This window comes from Trachymyrmex cornetzi, unplaced genomic scaffold (genome assembly GCF_001594075.2).
Source record: "Trachymyrmex cornetzi isolate Tcor2-1 unplaced genomic scaffold, Tcor1.1 scaffold73, whole genome shotgun sequence".
Lineage (NCBI taxonomy): Eukaryota > Metazoa > Arthropoda > Insecta > Hymenoptera > Formicidae > Trachymyrmex > Trachymyrmex cornetzi.
In genome coordinates, this window is record NW_017300059.1 from 787,235 (window position 1) to 807,362 (window position 20,128).

At 33.3% G+C, this 20,128-nt stretch overlaps 1 protein-coding gene across 2 annotated transcripts; it reads left to right on the top strand.

Moving 5' to 3' along the window:
* Window positions 1-1,225: 1,225 nt before the first annotated feature.
* Window positions 1,226-15,544, top strand: LOC108767893 (mucin-5AC). Of its 2 annotated transcripts, XM_018518029.1 has the most exons (10): window positions 1,226-1,842; window positions 7,986-8,116; window positions 8,555-8,906; window positions 9,226-9,424; window positions 10,031-10,068; window positions 10,159-10,350; window positions 10,616-10,925; window positions 11,430-11,989; window positions 12,635-13,277; window positions 14,790-15,544. In XM_018518029.1, exons 1-10 carry the CDS (start codon window positions 1,820-1,822, stop codon window positions 15,153-15,155), a joined length of 2,814 nt encoding a protein of 937 aa, XP_018373531.1. In that variant the 5' UTR covers window positions 1,226-1,819; the 3' UTR covers window positions 15,156-15,544. The 2 variants fall into 2 exon arrangements, with proteins under 2 accessions (XP_018373531.1, XP_018373530.1); XM_018518028.1 differs by having other exon boundaries at window positions 10,031-10,350.
* The last annotated feature ends 4,584 nt before the right edge of the window (window positions 15,545-20,128 follow it).

The following is a 20,128-nucleotide window of genomic DNA, read 5'->3' on the forward strand; positions in this document are numbered from 1 at the left end:
CAAGAAATAAATTAATACTCTACAGATAAATTTGCAACTCTCGTAGAATAGCGATAAAAGTGGAACGTGGCGAAGAAATAGAATCCACGAAGAGATATCTCTTTGCTTAGTGTAGGAGGAAGTAAAGATGCTGCAGCGGCTTATGCAATGGCCCCAATAAAGATTATCGATCCTTTCAAGCACGTTTCGCTCTTGGTATCTGTGGCGGAACTACGCTTCGCTGGTTGTCGCGGGGAAGAGACCAACTCGTCAAAGAGCGATTCTACATTTCACGGTCTCGTGCCCCTTTTCTTATTTTGTCACTGTTCTACGAGGATCTTTTTGACGTGATCGGCTCCGCATTTCTAATGCAAGAACCGCCTTTTCGATGTACTTGAAGTGATTCAGGCGAAATTGCATATTACGAAAGCATCCGTGCTAATCGAGATGTTCCTTGAAATCCTCGTGAGATCCCTCCCCGCGTAACTGGAGCCTCCATCCATAAAAAGAGAAGCACGAGATTTAAAAAGAGAGGGGACAAAGCTATCTGCCGGATGAGCGAAATTGCATCAGCAGTGTTAATTTTACACTACGATGAGGAGAAATTTTAGAATCATTTAATAGCAACGGGAAGCAATCAACAAGCATCGAAAGTCCCGCGAATATTACGTCTGAAACTTGTTATAATCACTTTCTCAAACAAGATATTATTTCGTATCTATTTTTCCGTATATCTTTACCTATACAGCACAGAGCATTTCAACGACATTGCAGCAACGTTGCAATGTCACTGCAATATCGCTGGAACGTTGCAATGTTGCTGCAACATCGCTAGAATGTTCGGTGTTGTACAGATAGCTTTATAGAGCAGAATCTGAGCTCGTCGAAATCGCACGTTGCTTTCAATTTCCAGTGCAAACAAGAGACAATAACGAAGAGACGGAGAAAACGGGGCTACTCAATACACTTAAGTAGAAACGGTGCTTCGCGAAGTCGAATCGGACATCGTGAGAAGTCTGGTGGTTGGACTGAGTTATATGCCGCCAGGCGAACGTGCAGTCAGCCAGGATCTCCCGGGTCTCCTGTGGCCCCCGGTGTGTCGATCGAGTGTACCAAGCCGAGTCGAGTCGAGTTCGACTACGTGGTGTCCACTTTTCACGGGCTGGTGGGGTGCACTCCGGGTGGCCGTGGTGGGTGGCGGTATAAGTAGAGGCCTGCATTCGCCACCGTTCTCATACCCTCACCACGTCCTTCGGCTACCTCTTACTTTTACTTAGTGCCCCTTTTTCCACTTTTTTTTACCTTTTCTTTTTTTCTCCTCTCTCTCTCTCTCTCTCTCCCTCTCCCTGTCTCCCTCACTCTCCGTCTCTCTCGCATACACGCACACGCATGCATACTCTCACTTGATCTTTCTTTTTCTCCGTCTATTGGTGCGCGTTCGTTTTGCCATTCGTTCATTCGTTTCGCGCCTCGTCGGCGAAGTCACGTCACGAAGCTGGACGGAGGTCACGTCGGCCGAGGCGCACGTCCTGGAGAACCCAGTGGACATATCAACAATAAGATCTCTTTACGTGCAGCTGGAAGACGAGTGCCGGTCGTGATCGATCGATAAAAGGACAGAGATGATCGCGAGTGTCCGGTGACGATATATACACATACATAGAACATCAATATTCGCAGAAAGAGTATATATCGATATTCTCGAGAGTGCCGAAATATACCGGGTATATACTAATATCGAGAAGTTTCATTAATCTGAAGCAGCTGTTCATATATCACGATAGAAACGGAAGAAGGAAAGGCGAGCAAGACGAGGAAGAAAATTGTGTGCAGTGCAGACATGTGGCTAAGAAGCGTGCTCCTGTGAGTACTCAAGAAATCAGTCAACTATATAGTCCTTCGCATCTCTCTTTTATCTGAGAGAGCGATCTCAGTGTTGAAGCGTGTGAGAGTCAGATCTTTGTGAAAATCTTAGTTCAAATCAAATCTTAGATGTGAAAAATTTAAGCATAATTGAATTAGCTACTTTATAGAAAAAAAAATGGCAGAAACTTATTTTTTCTAAGAAACGAAAAAATAATTTGATAATGTCAAGAACATTGATGTATATATATATGTATAATGTACATATTTTCTATATAAGCAAATGCAAGCCTGCATAAAAAGTAGCAAGGTATAGAAAAATCTATTTTCATACTAATACAAATATCTAATATACAATTTTTTCTAAAATGAGTAATTCAATTAGTATATATAACACAAGAACTAACATATCAAAATTTTAAGATTTTATATACCCAATGATGGATACATAATATCATGAATGCATTATATTAAAAATATTCAAAAGAGACACATAAATGAACGTTATATAAAATACATAACATTATGTGTGTGTTTCTCAATTATTAAAAACATTTTAAATATTAAAAGTTTCTAATATATTAAGAATTCAGGAAGTTACGAAAACTTAATTGCCTAATGTTGATTACTCATGAATAATAATGTAGAATTATAGATTCGACACAGTTTGTCTGTTTGAATCTGAATTTCTCTAACAAAATTCCTTTCTACATTCATTGAAAATGATAATTAAATTTCAGTCAACACTTCATGCGTATCTTTATAATCACGCTATGCACTGTACTTCTAAATTAGTTCCTGTTTACGTATTATTTTTATATAAATATCATTGAATATTTTATGTTCACTTTTCCATTTAATTTTTGTGGTAGTACAACTCTATATATATGTATATACATATAAATGTGTACACACACACCTCTGCACGCTAAAAAAAAGTTATGCAACTTTTGCTTCAAACGAAAACAAACAATAAAACAAAATCTATTTAACGAACAATTTAAATTGCTATTTTATATCTAGATTTTTTTTAATATAGAAATGATTATTCAAGGTTTCTTCAAGGACAGTAATTAAAATATGCTAATGTATCAAGAAAATTATCCATCATATACAAAATATTTATAAAATTCTCGTTAATCTACATTAATTAAACTGCAGCTTTTGTGAATAATGAAAAAATTCTTGTTTAAGCGACTCATAAAAAATCACGGTTAATGATTATAAATGATTATATCGATATATGAAGGAAAGCGGTTTTTCATGGGCACAAGAGATATTACGCTTCTGAATTACGAGAATTATCGTAGCGAAAGGTGCATGCAATCAGCGACTCACTCTCTTAGATACGCCAATTACTTACAGTTTCATTCAGGAGAATGTATGTATAATTTATTTGGGAGAAACTTCTAGACGTGCCCTCAATTTTAAACTGTCGATCAAAGAAAGGAATTAATCCAACTGGATCATAACTTATGATGTTCAATCATGTAGAAATAATTGAAATACGTAAATGTAATAATTAACAACAAATATATATATAATATAAATTAGAAATATAGATTCCTATAATATAGAATCTAAGTAGTTATTGGCTACCAATTTTCTATCTGCTTATATATCTTTTGTATCATAAAATTATTTATTTTATTACATTCAACAAAAGATATATACTGAAGAGCAAAGTAAATCTGACACATTCCACGTGCGTTTTATTTACAGATTTTCAAGTATTTTATTATTACCTAATATCTTGTTAGAAATATCTTAGATAATAATCTTAGGAACACAACAAACTAACCTCCCCCCTTTAATTTTAACGACAAAAATAAGAAATACATTTTTTTTTATACATGCTCAGTCATACGTATAAAAAAATGTATCTCTTATTTTTGTCTATATTTTTTTAACATATTCAAGCTTATTATTGGAGGTCAGTTGATTGTACTCCCTTGTAGAGATTCATCACGAAGTAACACAAGCAAGTAATAGTCAAATGCTTACAATGGATTCAGTCCATCCCAAATAGCACATGTTTTATAAACATTTCCTAAACGATTATAAAACATTAGATATATTGAGGAAACGTATATAAATCAACACATGCTGGGATATTACTATTACGTTTGGCGAAAGCGTCGCAAATATACGAATTTACAACACTCGATAAAAGTACATCATTAGATCCACACACACACAATTTCATGGTATTACTATTAATAAAAACTACATTATTAAAGAAAATTATTTTTCTATAAAATATAATATTATATATACGTCTATAATACGTATGAATAAAATATTTTTAATATTCTGTAATATATATATTACTTCAGAAATAAAATTACGTGGAATTTTAAATAATTAATTATTAATATGCAAAAAATAATTAATTATTTTTTTGCATTTTAAATATATACAATTTGAACGTCAGATATAGAATTGCTGATACGCGAAAAAAAGTTTATGTTAATAGACTAATGTGTTTTAAATGCTTAATTATTCATCTTCCGATTTTATGATAGGTTAATTTAGATAGATTAACAGAAATTTTCAAATCGTATAAAAAATTGGTGCAATAGTGCATATTTTGTATGTTTAATTGAATACACTATGCACTTCAATCTTTTATACAATTAAAAAATTCCTATTAATCTAATCCAAATTACCCCGCTTTACCCTATATACTATTTGCAATAAGTAAGTGCAAATATTCCAATCCAGTATTATGAACAAAAACTTATTCTGAATTCGTTGACAGATTCGTGTGTCATTAAAATGTTAAATAAAACCTTCGTAGAATTAGTCTAAAAAACAAAACTAAATTATATTCTAAGAAAATTAGTTAAAATTCAATTAGTTTTGTAACTAATATATTCTTAAAATGCTTACTATAAATAATTCATTGATTGGGAAACATTTAAGTACTATGTTATTAAATTTTTGAATAATTAAATTGTTAGATATATTTTGCATGACATTTATCTTTTATAATTTATGATGCTAAATGAGAAAAAGTAAAAAAAAGAAAATTAATAGAAATTCTAGATATTCAAAATTTTGCATTTTTTCCCCATTAACTTTCAGCAAATTTATGCGTAGAGAACTGTATTTCGTAGGCGGCATGAAAAACATTTACAGGCTGTAATAGGCTTTTGCCGTAATATTGTGACTTACGTAATGCCAGTGTCTCGTGCCACTGGAGATACCTACGTACGCAGTATGTTTATGCAGATACGCGCGCTTGTAAGCGAGACCGCTTTCTCTATACGATTTCGCGATAAATTCTTGTATTAAACTTCCATTTTCGATCTAACAAGATAGACGGGATGCGCCGTTATGTTCCTTGATCTCTTAATTTTCAAATTTAAAATATTTTGCTTACGACTTTACTTAAATTTTTTACTACAGCTCACAAAAATTTTAATAGAAAATATAAAGAGATGTAGAATATTTTGTATGAACATATAAAAGTAAAAACGATAAATTCTTTTATTTCATAAAGAAATTATTTAAAAAATAAAATTAACCTTCTAAATATAAAATAACCTTCTAAATATTTTTCTTGTTCATATAAAGAACTTTTCTAAATCTATAGAAACTCAAAAATATATGTAAACATGTAACAATTTAATTATTTGAAAATCTTATCCTAGCACAATGGCTAACGTATTAACAAATTATAAATGTTTCAAAGTTAAAAATGTTTTAGATATTTCTACATCAATTTTAAATTATAATTCTGAAAATTGGATAATAAGTAATTAAATACAATTTATTGCTGACACACACACAGTTTCAGAATTCTTAATTTATGTACAGTGTGCCGATTTACGCTGTGTAAAGCCGTATTATAAAAAAAATAAGAAAAAAATAAAGCTGATTTAAAAAACAGTGAACTGATTACAAACATATAAAATGTTATAATATTATCAATAATACCACTATTATTTAAACTATACAATTTGTAAAAAAAGAATTTTATTTTTGTATTTGTAGAATTAATTTTTAACTGATTATGTGTAGAACAAATATATGAATATAATGAGTTCTTACTTCTTTAATCATCTAAACAGATTATTTTATCAGTATAATAAAGTGTAATAGTTAATTTCTAAGAAATAAGGGGGTATTGTCTCTCTTTAGGAGACCTATGTATACCTATATGTCAGTATCGACAACTTTCGTCTATATATACACACACATATATACTTATATATATATATATATATATATATACACATATATATGTATATTCAAATTTACATCACTCATTCATCGAATAATTTTTTTAAACTGTATATAAATAAAGAGGAAAGTAGAAATTTTGTATTACAGACAAAAATTCTAGATCGGAAAACTACTACCAAGCAAATCGAAAAACTATAAACAAAACTTATAATTCTATACAAATAATTAGTTATCAACTCTATATCTGACTCGATCGCATAGAAGGGAAAAAACGTGTCTTATAATTTATTCTATTTTATTTGCTAATGTATTCTAGTTGTGAATTATTTCTGTACCGGAAGATCACTCAAACGGAACGGTGCATATTCAACATCAATTTCCTATTATAAATGTCGTAGGATTATTTCTCTTCTCATAAAATAATAAATTTATTACAAACAGTGAATATTGATGCGATTATATTAACGTGATAAAAATAAAATATTTTCTTTAATCTAAAAAATTAATAGTTAATTGAGAATAATTACATATAGTAAAACTGTTATATATTACAAAAATAAATACTAAACTTTTAAACATAAAAATAACGCAAGGCAAATTGTAACTGACAATACAAAACCAGCTATTATGTTAAAACGCTGCAATATTTAAATTATATGTATAACATTATATACATATAATATTATTATAAAACGTTTAAATTACCCTAACACTTTGCATTAAAAATACACACGTAGCATTGTAGTAATTAAAAAAAATCATCTTTTAAGCCTGATCTACAATTGCGTAAACGTAGTTGTAAGTGGTTGTAATTGTACGAAATCATCAATCATAGTCGGATATTCTCCTCGTACTCGACTGTGATTGACCAATTTTTATAACTACAATTACTTACAACTACGTTTACCCAATTGTAGAGTGGGCTTTAAAGTAATAATTTTGTGACCCCACAATGCTCTTGCAACCACATTTTATTGAGGGAAAAAAGTTCTAGATATTCGTGTTAATTTCTGAAGCGGCTATCCTTCGCTCATGAAAGAAATTGAGAGTAACCGATCGTCCTTGTGAATGCAATGCTATAAAGTAAAGATTCTCACTATTCTTTCTTCAGCTTCGTTTAAGACCTGCCTCTCTATTTTTTGAAATTTTTTTCTATGAAATGATATAGAAATTATTTTAGAGATTTTATTGCTGTTACGTTCTTCTATAATAAAAATAGATAAATGTCAACGACTGTTAATAGTTCAACAACTATAAAAGCTATCATGCGTCTCGTGATCATCAATTTGAGCAACCTTTGGAAAAGAAGGTCATGTCCAGAGACTCATTAGTCGATCTTAATATTTTTTTCAAATAAGGAATTAAATTATAATAATAAAATTATTCCGAATATTGGAATAATTCTATTCACTCCCGTGAATTATTTTCAGCAAAATAAAATTTTTTACAACGTAAAAATAAGTTACTTTCTTCAATTTAAATTACAAAATTCTTTACTGAAATATTCCTGCGAATTTCAATCCGAGTTTAACATTATTAGTAAACTTTAATTTTTGCGCAACGGGTGTAAAGAATCGAGTCACCGAGAGAACCGGACGAGCGTCGGATGCAGCTTGCAATTCGATGACCAGATGTGAACTTTCACCACCAATCAAGTCTTGCATTAGCTATACACATTCTGCCATCATTTACACTTTGTCTGTTTGCATCTCACACGCGCCTTATCACTTTCGCTGATGATGCGTTGCTATATTAAATTACGATACAATAACTTTCTTTCTTACTCTCTTTACATTAATCACACAATCGATTTGTATAACATGGACCTATTTGTATAATATGGATCGTAGAAATTAACCATTAAATAAGCTTGAACTTTCCTTACGACAGTTAAAAAGTAATTACGTTAGATTTATTAATACGTCTTTTCTTTTTTGTATTAAAATTTGCAGAATATGCGGTGTCATTGCGGGCACGCTAGCTGACAGTCCATCGGATATCGTGCAGATATCCGATGACAGTCTGACTCGAAAAAATGTCGCAGCAACGACATATCAGCCACCGCGAGCCATCGCGATTGAAGGTAGATTGCACATCATTTCAATTTAGACTTTAGAAACTTGATCATATCAGTTCACAAGTTCAATCAATCGCAAGCTAAATTAATTTAAGGAAGTACGTTACAACTCAAAGCATTATCAAAAATATAAAAATTTCATAGGTTGTTCTGTTATTAAAATCCAAATTTGTTATTTATTTTTTAGAGTTGTTTTCAGGACGTATTTATGATAAAATTATTGAGTGATATTGGCTTTTTAATTGATATCAACCAAATAGCCTTAATTAATGTAACATTGAATAGATAAAACAAGAACAATGGATTCTTGTTTTAACTAAATCATTATATACAGACTTTTCAAACTTGTGACAGTCCATCCTAAGAATTATTGTATTTTATTAAATTTTTAGAACTTTTAGCGATTGAATGAAATTAAATTAAAAAATTATGATGAATTTTCAGACTTTGTAACATCACACAAGTTGCCAGAAAACGTAGCGAAACCATTGGACGACGATGATGACGAATACATCGATGAAATAAAAGTCACATTTAAAGACAATAAGCAAGCTAAAAAAGTAGCTCAGAAGTTCGAAAATATTGAAAAAAAAGTGGCTACCCTCGAACCTGCCAGACGTTTAGATCTGGCCGAAGAGGACTTGGAGAATCTCAATGCTAAAAGACAAACACGAGTTGAGCTCGAAAATTTTAGCGACAGTGGAAAGGTTCTGCAGGAAGGCAGAATACAGAAAATTGATTCTAAAAGGCCGCGACCAAGTGAACAGGATGAGGTTATTCCGGGAGTCTACGTCAGGTAAAATGTTTTTGTATAACTCGTTTGTTCGTAAATCTGTCTATAAATGAAATGCGATGAAATAAATTTCTGACCAATCATAATGACTGATAAATAATTGACACTAAATATTTTTATTCAAAAAAAATTTTCTAAGAAAAAATGAAATATTCTAATTTATTTGCTTTGCTTAAAAAAGAATAACAATTTTGTCTGTTTTTAATAAACAATATTCTCTCTCTCTCTCTCTCTCTCTCTCTCTCTCTCTCTCTCTCTCTCTCTCTCTAAAAAAAATTATTTTTCTAATAACAATATAGAAATATTATTTGCATATGTTTAGCGCGGAATATCCAACAACTATGCTACCCATCCTAACAACTCCACGTGAAGCACGTAGCAAAGACAACCTCTTTGATTTCGTTCCTGTAAACATTATTCGCGAGGATAGCAAAGATGGTTATGCACGTTTTTCGGATGCAAATTTTGGAGACTTGAGTGACGTTAGTTTAGTACCGGCTGGTACGAATTCTCGTATTCAGGTATATGTAAAATTAATAAATTGATTATATATTCTTCTTATATTTATATAATAAGATGCATGCAACAAGAATTTTACTAAAAGAATATAAACATGTGTTTCTTGAATCGGTCGCCACAACTTTGGAGATATTTCCGATGGATTGATGACAAAAGGTTTCTAATAAAAATTTGTTGATATTTAATAAAGAATTAATTGTGTAGGAAAAATTTCAAAATTGCTTATTTCTTAACAAAAAAAAATCAAATTAAAATAAACTATGTATTTTTCTTTCCATATTTATAGTATATAAAATGACGAATTCATATATCTATATATTATGTATCATGTTAATTATTTGATCCCAAGATCATTTAAAATACAACATAAGCCACGAAGAATCTGTAATTAATAACCTAAAGCAGTAGAACATATATAACATATACATACAATAGAAACATACATACACAGAAATAGTATAGTCATCGAAATTACATAAAGAATTGAAGCACGTATAAAGTGATGACCGATTTCGAGGAGCACGCTGTATATGTGGTTTAATTTATATTCGCCCCCTCAAAAATCATATTTTCGATCAAATCACAATTTGCTTCTTTTTACATAATAGGTGAAGAAAGGACCGAACGGGAAGGATTACGAATATGAGTATGTGTATTATTACTACGACGAGGAGGATGAAAACAAAGCAGGTACGGCGGGTTCACCTGTGACGAATTCTTACGACATTCCTTCCAGAACAACCTCGGCGCCCAGGAGAGCAAGCACCAACAACAGGAGCAAATACAGTACCGTGGAGAGGTCAAGCACCGTGGAGCCTAGCAACAACGAGGTCATACCAAATAGAAACGGTAATCGAGGTAGACAATTAGTTGAAACTGAAGATATTTCCGAGGAAAGACTACCTGCGAACACTCGTTTTCCACCGAGGTATTTATCAAAATTGTGTGACAAAAATTTAATAAAATCTATAAGTTCACAATTATATAAATGTTCTTAATAATACATTGACATTTTAAAAATGTAATATTTTTTCTAAGGGTGCCTTTTATTTGGCGCTCACAATGCTCAAGTATTATTTGTCCATGTTTAATATTTGAAACAATAAGGATGAAATGATTCCATGAGCGTTGCGAATGTCAAATGGAATGCAACCTAAGTAAAATATGATTAATTATACGGTTAATTGTTACAGATCGCGATCAAATCACAATACAGGCACAACGGAGCCTTCACGAGCTCGTAGTAACCGACCGCGACCGAATCTGGATTTGGTTGATTCCAGCAGCTTCCGAACTCATCAAGAAGGTCCTGAGTTTCCGCAGACCTTACCGAAAGGACCTGTCCGATTCTTAGGTGTTACCCCTAATGAGGACAATGAAGAGAAATCTTTGATCAGAAACCGCGGGAGACCACAAAAGGTTCAAGAACCCGCTCCTGTCGAAGAAGATGTCGAAGACACACCGACACCTAGAAGACGTCTGGGTACTACAGCATCCACTGAAGTAATTATTCTAACTATATTAAAAAAAGGTGTTTTCTTAAAAAAAGTATAATATAAATTTGCATTCTAATCTAAAGAACATTCATTAATCAAGACATTTTAATATGGTAATAAAAATGAAAACATTAACGTTTAAATAAAATACAATCTGCGAAAACTAATCTAAATTTGAAATAAACATCAGATAGCACTTTATGATCAAATGCATTTTAATGCTTAATTAGAATTGCAAATATTTTATTACAGGAGTTGTTAATTACCTAGCAAACATCAATTAACATATATTATGTTTTCTAATATACACAGTTTTAGTTTTAATCACAATTATAATTTTTCACTTAACAATAACATTAACATAACATTAACACGTGTTATATGAGTGAGAAATTATGTTGCTGTTAGTTGATGTTTGTTAGATAATTTTGTTACAGCTAAAAATATTTTCAGGTTACGAAGGCATTACATAGTAAAAGAAAAAATTATGTACGAATAAATCAATTTTCAGACTGGAGTCGAACTGAGCAGAGGTCAACCGATACATCATTTCAATGAAGAAAATGATGATGAGGAAAATGACGCACCGGAAAGATCAGGCAACAAACGCGTACCTTTGGAGGACAAAACGCAAGAGTCTAGCGAAACGGAAGCTTCACCGGTCTATCCCAGCGTCACTACTGATCCCACAGATAATCCAACGACGGAATATCCGTCAGTTATGGACAAGGTTGCTCTGGATCTTTATGCTTTCCTGCAACAGGGACAAAGTAATCTGATAGACGCGACCAGCAGCGATGCTAGCGAAACAGATGAAGATAGCACGACGCTATCCAACGATGAGATCACGACCGACTTAACAACACCAGCGGAACTTGCCGACTCTACAATCGTTAATGAGTCCTCTAGCACAACGACGACGACGACGACGACGACGACAACGACGACCACTGAACCGACAACCACAACGACAACGACCACGGAACCACCGACTACCACCACTCAAGCTCCAGCAGGAAGAGGGAAATTCCGACGACCTGGAATTGGCGGCCCAGCTATCTCGAGAAACCGGTAAATTTTTATTACAATAATTAATCCTTTCTATATTATCACATGCCTCAGTAGTCGATTTGGTACGCACGAAATAGTCGAAAGATTTCATGTTCAAACCCTAGCTGGCGTAATATTTTTCGCAATAAGCAATTTCCAGCGGTTTAAAATACTTATTAGCATCCTATTATATTGATGATCAATTTAATTTGTAATATTATTACTACAATTTCAATTTAGAATTCAAGTACGACAGTAATCGATGCGCAGTTTACGTAACTGATTTATTCAAAATTTGCATATAAATATTAGGTATTAAGATCTAATCTGTTAGCTCTTTTTTGCTTATTTGATGTAATTCTTTTTAATTATGTTTTCATCAATATTCCTTTGCTCTAAAAATGTTTACTCATAAATTATGTTTTCATCAATATTCCTTTGCTCTAAAAATGTTTACTCATAAATTTCACTTATAAGTCTTCGCAATAAAATTAAAATATAGTATAAATATACAATAGTATTTTTCATTAAGATTGTATTACTAATATATTACGAATATATTTTAATATATATTTTAATTTTATTACGAATTGTATATTACTACTATATTACTTATGTTATGAAATTATATTACTAATATAAAATTTTGCCCTCAATTTTCTCCAGGTTCAAGTCCAATGGCAGCACTAGCACGACCGAAGCACCCGCAGAGCCGACCCAAAAAACCCGAACACGTTTCGGCAGCAATGGCTCAAATGGCGGTAGTGGGTTTAAGCGACCTCGACCGGGTGGTAATCACAAACCGATCGAGGAAGACACTGTGCAGAAGGAGACCGCCAGCTCAGCAAACGCAGAGAAACCACCACCCGGTCGCGGCAGATTCCGCGCACCAGCCGGTGGCAGAATCGCTGTCTCCACGACAACGTCGGCGCCATCGAATGGTGCAACGGCGCCAGCAACGGCAGCAGCGTCACGACCTACCTTCAACAAAGTGAACATCAACCGGAGACGCGGACGACCGACTACAGCCGCGCCGGGAAGCGAAGAACCTCCCCAGGAGGGAGCGGCAAATTCCGAAACCGGTCAGATTGTAGCCCAGACCGCGCCGGAAAGCGCAACCCCGAAATCTGCCGTTCGCACGAGACTTCCTGGTGCGCCTGCAATTAGACCGGCCATCAGACCGGGTGGTAGAGTCAATTTAAGACAGAAACCGGGACAGCCTTCGACCACAACGCTTGCGCCTGAAGCCTCCCCTGAAGGCCCTATTGAGGAACCGGCTGGAGAAGGAACCGAGGAGGAAACTCACGAGGTTCATACCTAATTTTACTAATTTGCATTTTTTGTTCTTTCTCTCTCTCTATTTTGTATAAAAAAATTTTTTCAATGTATTTCAAAATTCAAAGAATGTGACTTATTTTTATGAATATTTTTCTCACAAAACATTATTTATAAATATAAGCAATTCAGTAAAAAAATACCAGCAAACAATCCAGTATCTAATGATTATTTTTAAGATCCATTTTTTAATTTATTGACAAAACTAAAGAAACTAAAAGACAAATTTTATATCAATATAAATTTCGTTTTCTTTAAATTAATATTTTTAATTAATTAAGAATATTTTTATCTTAATTGGATTATAAATACCAACTGTTCAAATGTATCTGTTACCAAGCAAACCATATAATTATGCAAATATCTCTTTCTTTTGATCTACTAGCGATTCCGCGTGCCAAAGGTAAGGTCAGATCTAAAATTCTGTCTCAAATATATATGTGTATACATATCGTCGCGAGATAACTGCATACTTTGCAAGATTAGGTACGAGGACGCCGTGATGTCAATCGATAAAGTTCTCTCTTTGAATTTACTTTCACTGGATGGCCTTTCGAAATGTCATCGACGAGATGGGAGATGGTTCGGGATCGCTTTTCACCTTTCGATTTTACAACTTCGCGGTCGTCAACAGTTACGAAAGCTAAGCACTGATAAGAATGAAAGATCAGAGACAGAATCTGAGAGGAAAAAGGAGAGAGAAAGAGAATAAAAATAGCAAAGAATGAAGACTTCATTGCGATACATAACTAATTTCAAAAACTGTATCTTTTGTATATTTTCTATAATTTATTTTTAAAAATATTATTATATCTAAGTAACATTTATTATTTATTTTTATTATTATATCTAAGAAACAGTATTATTATATCTAAGAAATATTTATTTACTCTTAAAAAATTTTCTTTGATTATAATTTATATATTTACTCTTAAAATATTTTCTTTGATTATAATTTATTATACTTATTTAAAAAATTTTAATAATACACAGAATGTACACAAAAGTGCCTTCAGATAGTACACAACATTCTATGAATTTTCTATAGATATTTATTAAAAATATTCATGTATTCTATGAATGTACTAAAAACACTCAAATATTTATGGTATGTTCATAATAAATCCGAATGGCACAATTATAAATGTATGAACATACATATGTAAAATATTTTGTACATTTTATAGAATATTCTACGACATTCTACGTATTTTTATTCTCTACGAATATTTTAAAGAACATTCTATGAAAGTTCCTTTGTTATGAATATAAATGTCTAAAAAGAAGCTCTACATGTTCATAGAACTATTGATTAAAGTATCCTAAATTTAAAAGATTTTTATTTTACAAGAATGTTTATAGAATATTTTGTGTCATCTACGTCACATTTTAGCCACTTCGATAAAATTCATCAACATAAAATTCCGAGAAGTTACGACTAAATCTCACTTAAACTGCTCAACTAATTGTCTCCTCTATTTCTTAGGCACCGGCAGAAACCAGCCCACCGTCAAAAGCTACCACAGCGAATCCTCTGAACAAACTTCGCAACCGCAATCGATTGCAAGTGCAACCGAAGACTACGACAAAATCGGCGTTGCCGCCGGTGATCAGAAGATCGCCACTGCTACCGCGACGCAAGGCAACCGAGACCCCGACTGTTCAATCGAGCCAGGAGGAGACCGAATCTGAGGAAGAAACCACTTCCAGCGAAACCGAGCCGACCGAGGCGGTCCTCGCCGAGACCAGCACGGCGGCCAGCACGAAGCACGAGGAAACACGCGGTCTAAGTGGCCTCTTGGCACCCCGACGCAGGATACCAGCGCGACGTCCAGGTCAGATAATCGCCTAAGAATAAAAAATAACGCCGACATCCTGGACTCCACAAACCAAGCATTCGCCCGAGAATCTGAAAGACGATTCCCGTGATTAATTGAGACGCGAAGATAGAAGAGTATACATAAATTAGACATCCTGTCGTTCGCTCGATATGATACATCAGATGCTAATCTTGGAGCGAGATCTCTCAATATTCCCTCTCTCATTTTTCCCTAATATTTTTCTCTGACCGATAAAATGGCATCTTTGTGTATTACGACGAAAATGGCAGGTGTACATAATAGTGTCTTTTACAAGAACAGCTTCTTTTGAAGAATTTAAGTTTGTAATACTATTTTAATTGTCCCCTGAACGTGCGTCGAGCGCGACGTTCATTATACAACATACTTATATAGTAAATTAATATGTAAAATATGAATTAGTATTTTTCAATTAAAAACAAAATGTTTCATGAAGTTATAATTTCATATTTATGAACGTCCTGTTATATCTGAAGTTATAATTTTATATCATGTTAAATTGTCTTTTTTTACAGATTCATTGTTAATAAAATGGAAAAACATTAACATGTGAATATTATGATTTTTTATTAAGATTAATGATGGACATTCCTTTTTATCATTTACCAGAATCACATAAAGTTTAAGTAAAGTAGACGATGAATTATAGGTATTCAATGACTATGTTAATAATATGATCAACGATCTTATCATAAACTATCGATCAATGCATTTACTACGTTAAACCGATTTATAAGCACAATATAGTATATCATCTTCGCGTGATGACAATCATAATTATAACCCACGCAATAAGATAACCCAACAAGATAAATAAGTATAATATTTTCAAGACCATATACTGCGATAATTGTAACTATCGTATATTTAATTCGGCGAGTTGTATTTAATGATTAGCACTTGCGAAGTTATCGAAGTACTATCTCTAACGTGATACATGCATAGATATACATATATATATATATATGTAATAGTACTCCCCCTCCCCGGGGATGTATTTTTAGAATTATTACTGCGTGTGCAATGCGTAAGGGTACTTTTGTAATTACAATGTTCCATCATACACTGTAAATATTGCAATTAAACATAAAATTAATTGTGTTACATTTTCTTTTGATTTTACCAAATCCATTCTCATCCAAAAATATAATAATTGCACAATAAATTAATGTTTTCTATCGACACTATCTAGAAATTAATTTGGACAAAATATTCATTTTGGACAATCTAGATTTTAATAAATCATTATTTTATTCTATAACTATGTATGAATTCCATTCTATGCAATAAATCAATGAATAAATGTAAACATGATAAAATTAAATAATGGCATTAAACTATCCCAGTGAATTTATTTCAATGCAATAGATCTATAAAATATTTACTTATTTAATTATTTTATTCAATTTAAACTTTTAAGCTTTCAAATGTAATAAAATAAATACAATAAGGTAAATATAACAAAATATGAAGAAATAATTTAAAGACATTTCTTCAAAGATATAATACATTCAAATAACCAACACTTTAATAAAGAAGTAATTTAAAATATTTACTACTGAATTTATTATCATGATAAATTTAAATTTTTATATTAATTTAAACTGTAATTAAAATTATATTAATAATAATTATGATAATAAAAAAATGCAGTAAATATTTTAAATAAAGTGTATTTACGTCTCACGTAATTTTCACAAAAATTTATTGTCTCAAGATATATAAAAAGATAAAAAATAATTAATTACTTACCAATATGATGCATAGCTGCAAAGTTGTGTACGTATAGTTAACCTGCAAAATATAAAATGTGTGATCGAACGAATTATCCAAATATTAATACTGAATCTGTAAGATTACACGAGATTGTTAGATATTATAAGAATTAGATATAAAATTAACATAAATTTTGCTTACCAATTCAATAAGTCGTGACGTCATTTATTCGGACGTCACCAATCCGTCTCGTATCCACCGTATTCTACAAATAGAACAAATACAATTAATATGTCAAAATGATTTCGTCTCTCATGTAAACAATTTCATAAGTCAAGAGCGACGCAAGGACGTGACGCGTCGTTGTGGCTAAATAGCGCGTCCTTTTCTTATATCCAGTTGCCAACATTACTTTAGCGAGATTTATAACTCACTTTCTCTCTTTAAAAAGAGGGAGATAGAGTTTTAAGCCTCGCTTTAAAGTCAAAGTAATATTGAGCCTCAGTAAATATTGAATCTAAAATTGTGCGAACCAAGTGTTGCAATAAACGATAAATATTATAGGTGTAATATAAGTTTCGATTACCATTTAATCACGACGCTACTCGTCTCGAAGCCGGTCCGTCTCATGTCCACCACGCTCTGTAAATGAAGCATAGATATAATTAACACTGGGTGCTTTCCAATTGATGACACAAATGTCGTTCTATCTTTATCACTCTGAATGTCAACAAGGATAGAACGACGCTTGTGCCGATTTGTGTCATCAAATGAAAAGCACCCATTGCTTTCCATTTGATGACACAAGTCGACACACAAGTGTCGTTCTATCCTTCTTGACATTCAGAGAGTGACAAAGATAGAACGATACTTGTGTCGACTTGTCGAATGTGTCTCCTAAAAGGAAAGCAGCATAAGATGACGAAGAGTCTTCGTTTTTGCGTGATTAACTTAATTCATGCGAACGACGCAGCATCGCTACGTCTCTCACTCTTGGCGTCGCGTTCACTGAATTTTTCGTGTTTCGAAGACATATGTGATGCTCGAGCTGCTCGAGATACGGAAATAACAATCATCATAAAAGGTAAACATAGTCCGCTCGCCTTTTATGATTATTATTTCCGTACTCTAGATTGACATGAAAATTATTGCCAATTATTCACGACACACTTTCGGCCGAACAAGTTTTACGAGATACGCGTTCAAACGGATCATATTAGTAAACAAATACCGAATCTACAGTTACGCAGGAGTTGAATATCGAAAAATGGTTGTATTCAAGTTTATAGGTTTTTTATTTACCATAGGTGAGCGCGCTGCCACTTGTTTGAGATCCGGTCCGTTCCGCCGTTCCGCCAAAGACATAGAGAATAGACTGCGCGATCCGTGTTTCAAAATGGTCGACAGGGATGAGAGAGAGGGACCGTGGCAGACGGCCATTACTATCTCTTTCCATTCAATGGTGTAATGGGAGGGAGAAGGAGAGGGGGATTGCCGTCTCCCACGGTCTCTCTCTCTCATTATTGTCGACCACATTTGATACATTACTTAGATACGGATCGCGCAGTCCATTCTCTGTGCTTTCGTATTCCGCGAACGAAACGTGACTGCCATCCAAATAGAGAAGCGGCAGGACGTTGTTTTCCACGCGCGGTCAACTTCACACGTAAGGCTCGGTTTCCACCTGACGCTACGACGCTCATTTAGAGGCTGCGTTCGGGCAGCGCGCTGTCAACGCTATTGTGTTATACTATCCTTGTTTCACGTAGATAATGGACGATGCAGATAGAATGACACAAATAGCGCTAATAGCGAGTGCTTTCCATTTGATGACATAAATCGACACAAGCGTCGTTCTATCCTTCTTAACATTCAGTCTCCCCGAATACAGCCTCAGCGTCAAAACAGTGATCAAAACTTTATATTCGTCAATTTTGACACTTGATATTCATCAATTTTGATCACGTAACCTGTTTTGACGCTGAAAATGGGCGTCGTAGTGTCTTTAGGTGAAAATCCAGCCTAAAAAGTGATGCGAGGCTCTTGATTTTCAACCGAACGAGTCTCGAGAAAAATACTTTCGGCTGAATAATCAATGTACTATATAGAGTGTGATATAAGCGATACAAATGGCACAGTGACGACCATTACATCCTTGTGGTTTGCCAATGTTAAACAAAGATGACATGATCACTGTGTCGCACTGTGTCGCTTGTTGAAAGGCACACATAATCTACATTACGCGATATTTAAAATATAGGAAATAAATGCAAAGTTAATTATACTCCGTACCGTTCATTAAACTGTAGCCTACAAATTAAATATTTTAATAAAACGCATAAGATATTTTAAAACTCTTCGATAGAATTAAAAGTGATAGGTTTTCAAAACAATTTTCGCAGCGCGTGTCAAAATAATGATACAATCTAACATTTATCAATTCTTGATTACCTCGTTGAAATAATTCCAGTGGTCCTTTCGAGCCGTTTCTCGTCATTTTATTTGCTGATACAGATACTCTGCAAATGTTAGGAACATTAGGATGCTTTAAGGAAGAAAGATAGATAATAGTGATGAGCGGTATTTTCGTAACTGTTACTTTGTAACTGTTATCGAAAGGTAACGTTGTAACAGCCCGACTCCCTAATCGAATGGCAAAAATGCGAAATGACGAATTACGCGATATTTATATGCGCCGTCAAATTTCGAACCCCACCACTCGCACGCCAGCCAATGAGCGCGGTGAATCGCTGCAGATGTGTATTCGAGCGCTTATTGGATCGCGCTAGCTTTCGGTTGGAGTATATAAGCGCGACGCGTAAAACATTCCAGTCTTTTTCGGAATTTCACGCCGGGTGTTTCGTGCAAATAGATAAGCCTGTACGTATTCAGAACGCGTTTTTATGATGTTAGCCAATGTTAGCGCGTATTTAGCACATAGTTCTCGTTACATATACTGTAGAATTTCGAACATAACAGCGCGTTTTGAATACGGGCCAGAAATTACATTATTTCCAAAAATTAAAAACCAATTAGAATAAATAAATGATAGCTATTGAAAAAATTATATGTAAGAAAAATCGAACATAAAAAACAATAAGCAATCAATCTTAAAAAATGCGCGCAAACTAAAGTCATAAATGAATAATGAAAAATTAAATGCTTGTAGATTTATCGAAATTTTTAAGAATCGATAGTTGTTATTTATAACAGATGACGAATTGAAAAAATAACTTGCGAATTTGTATTT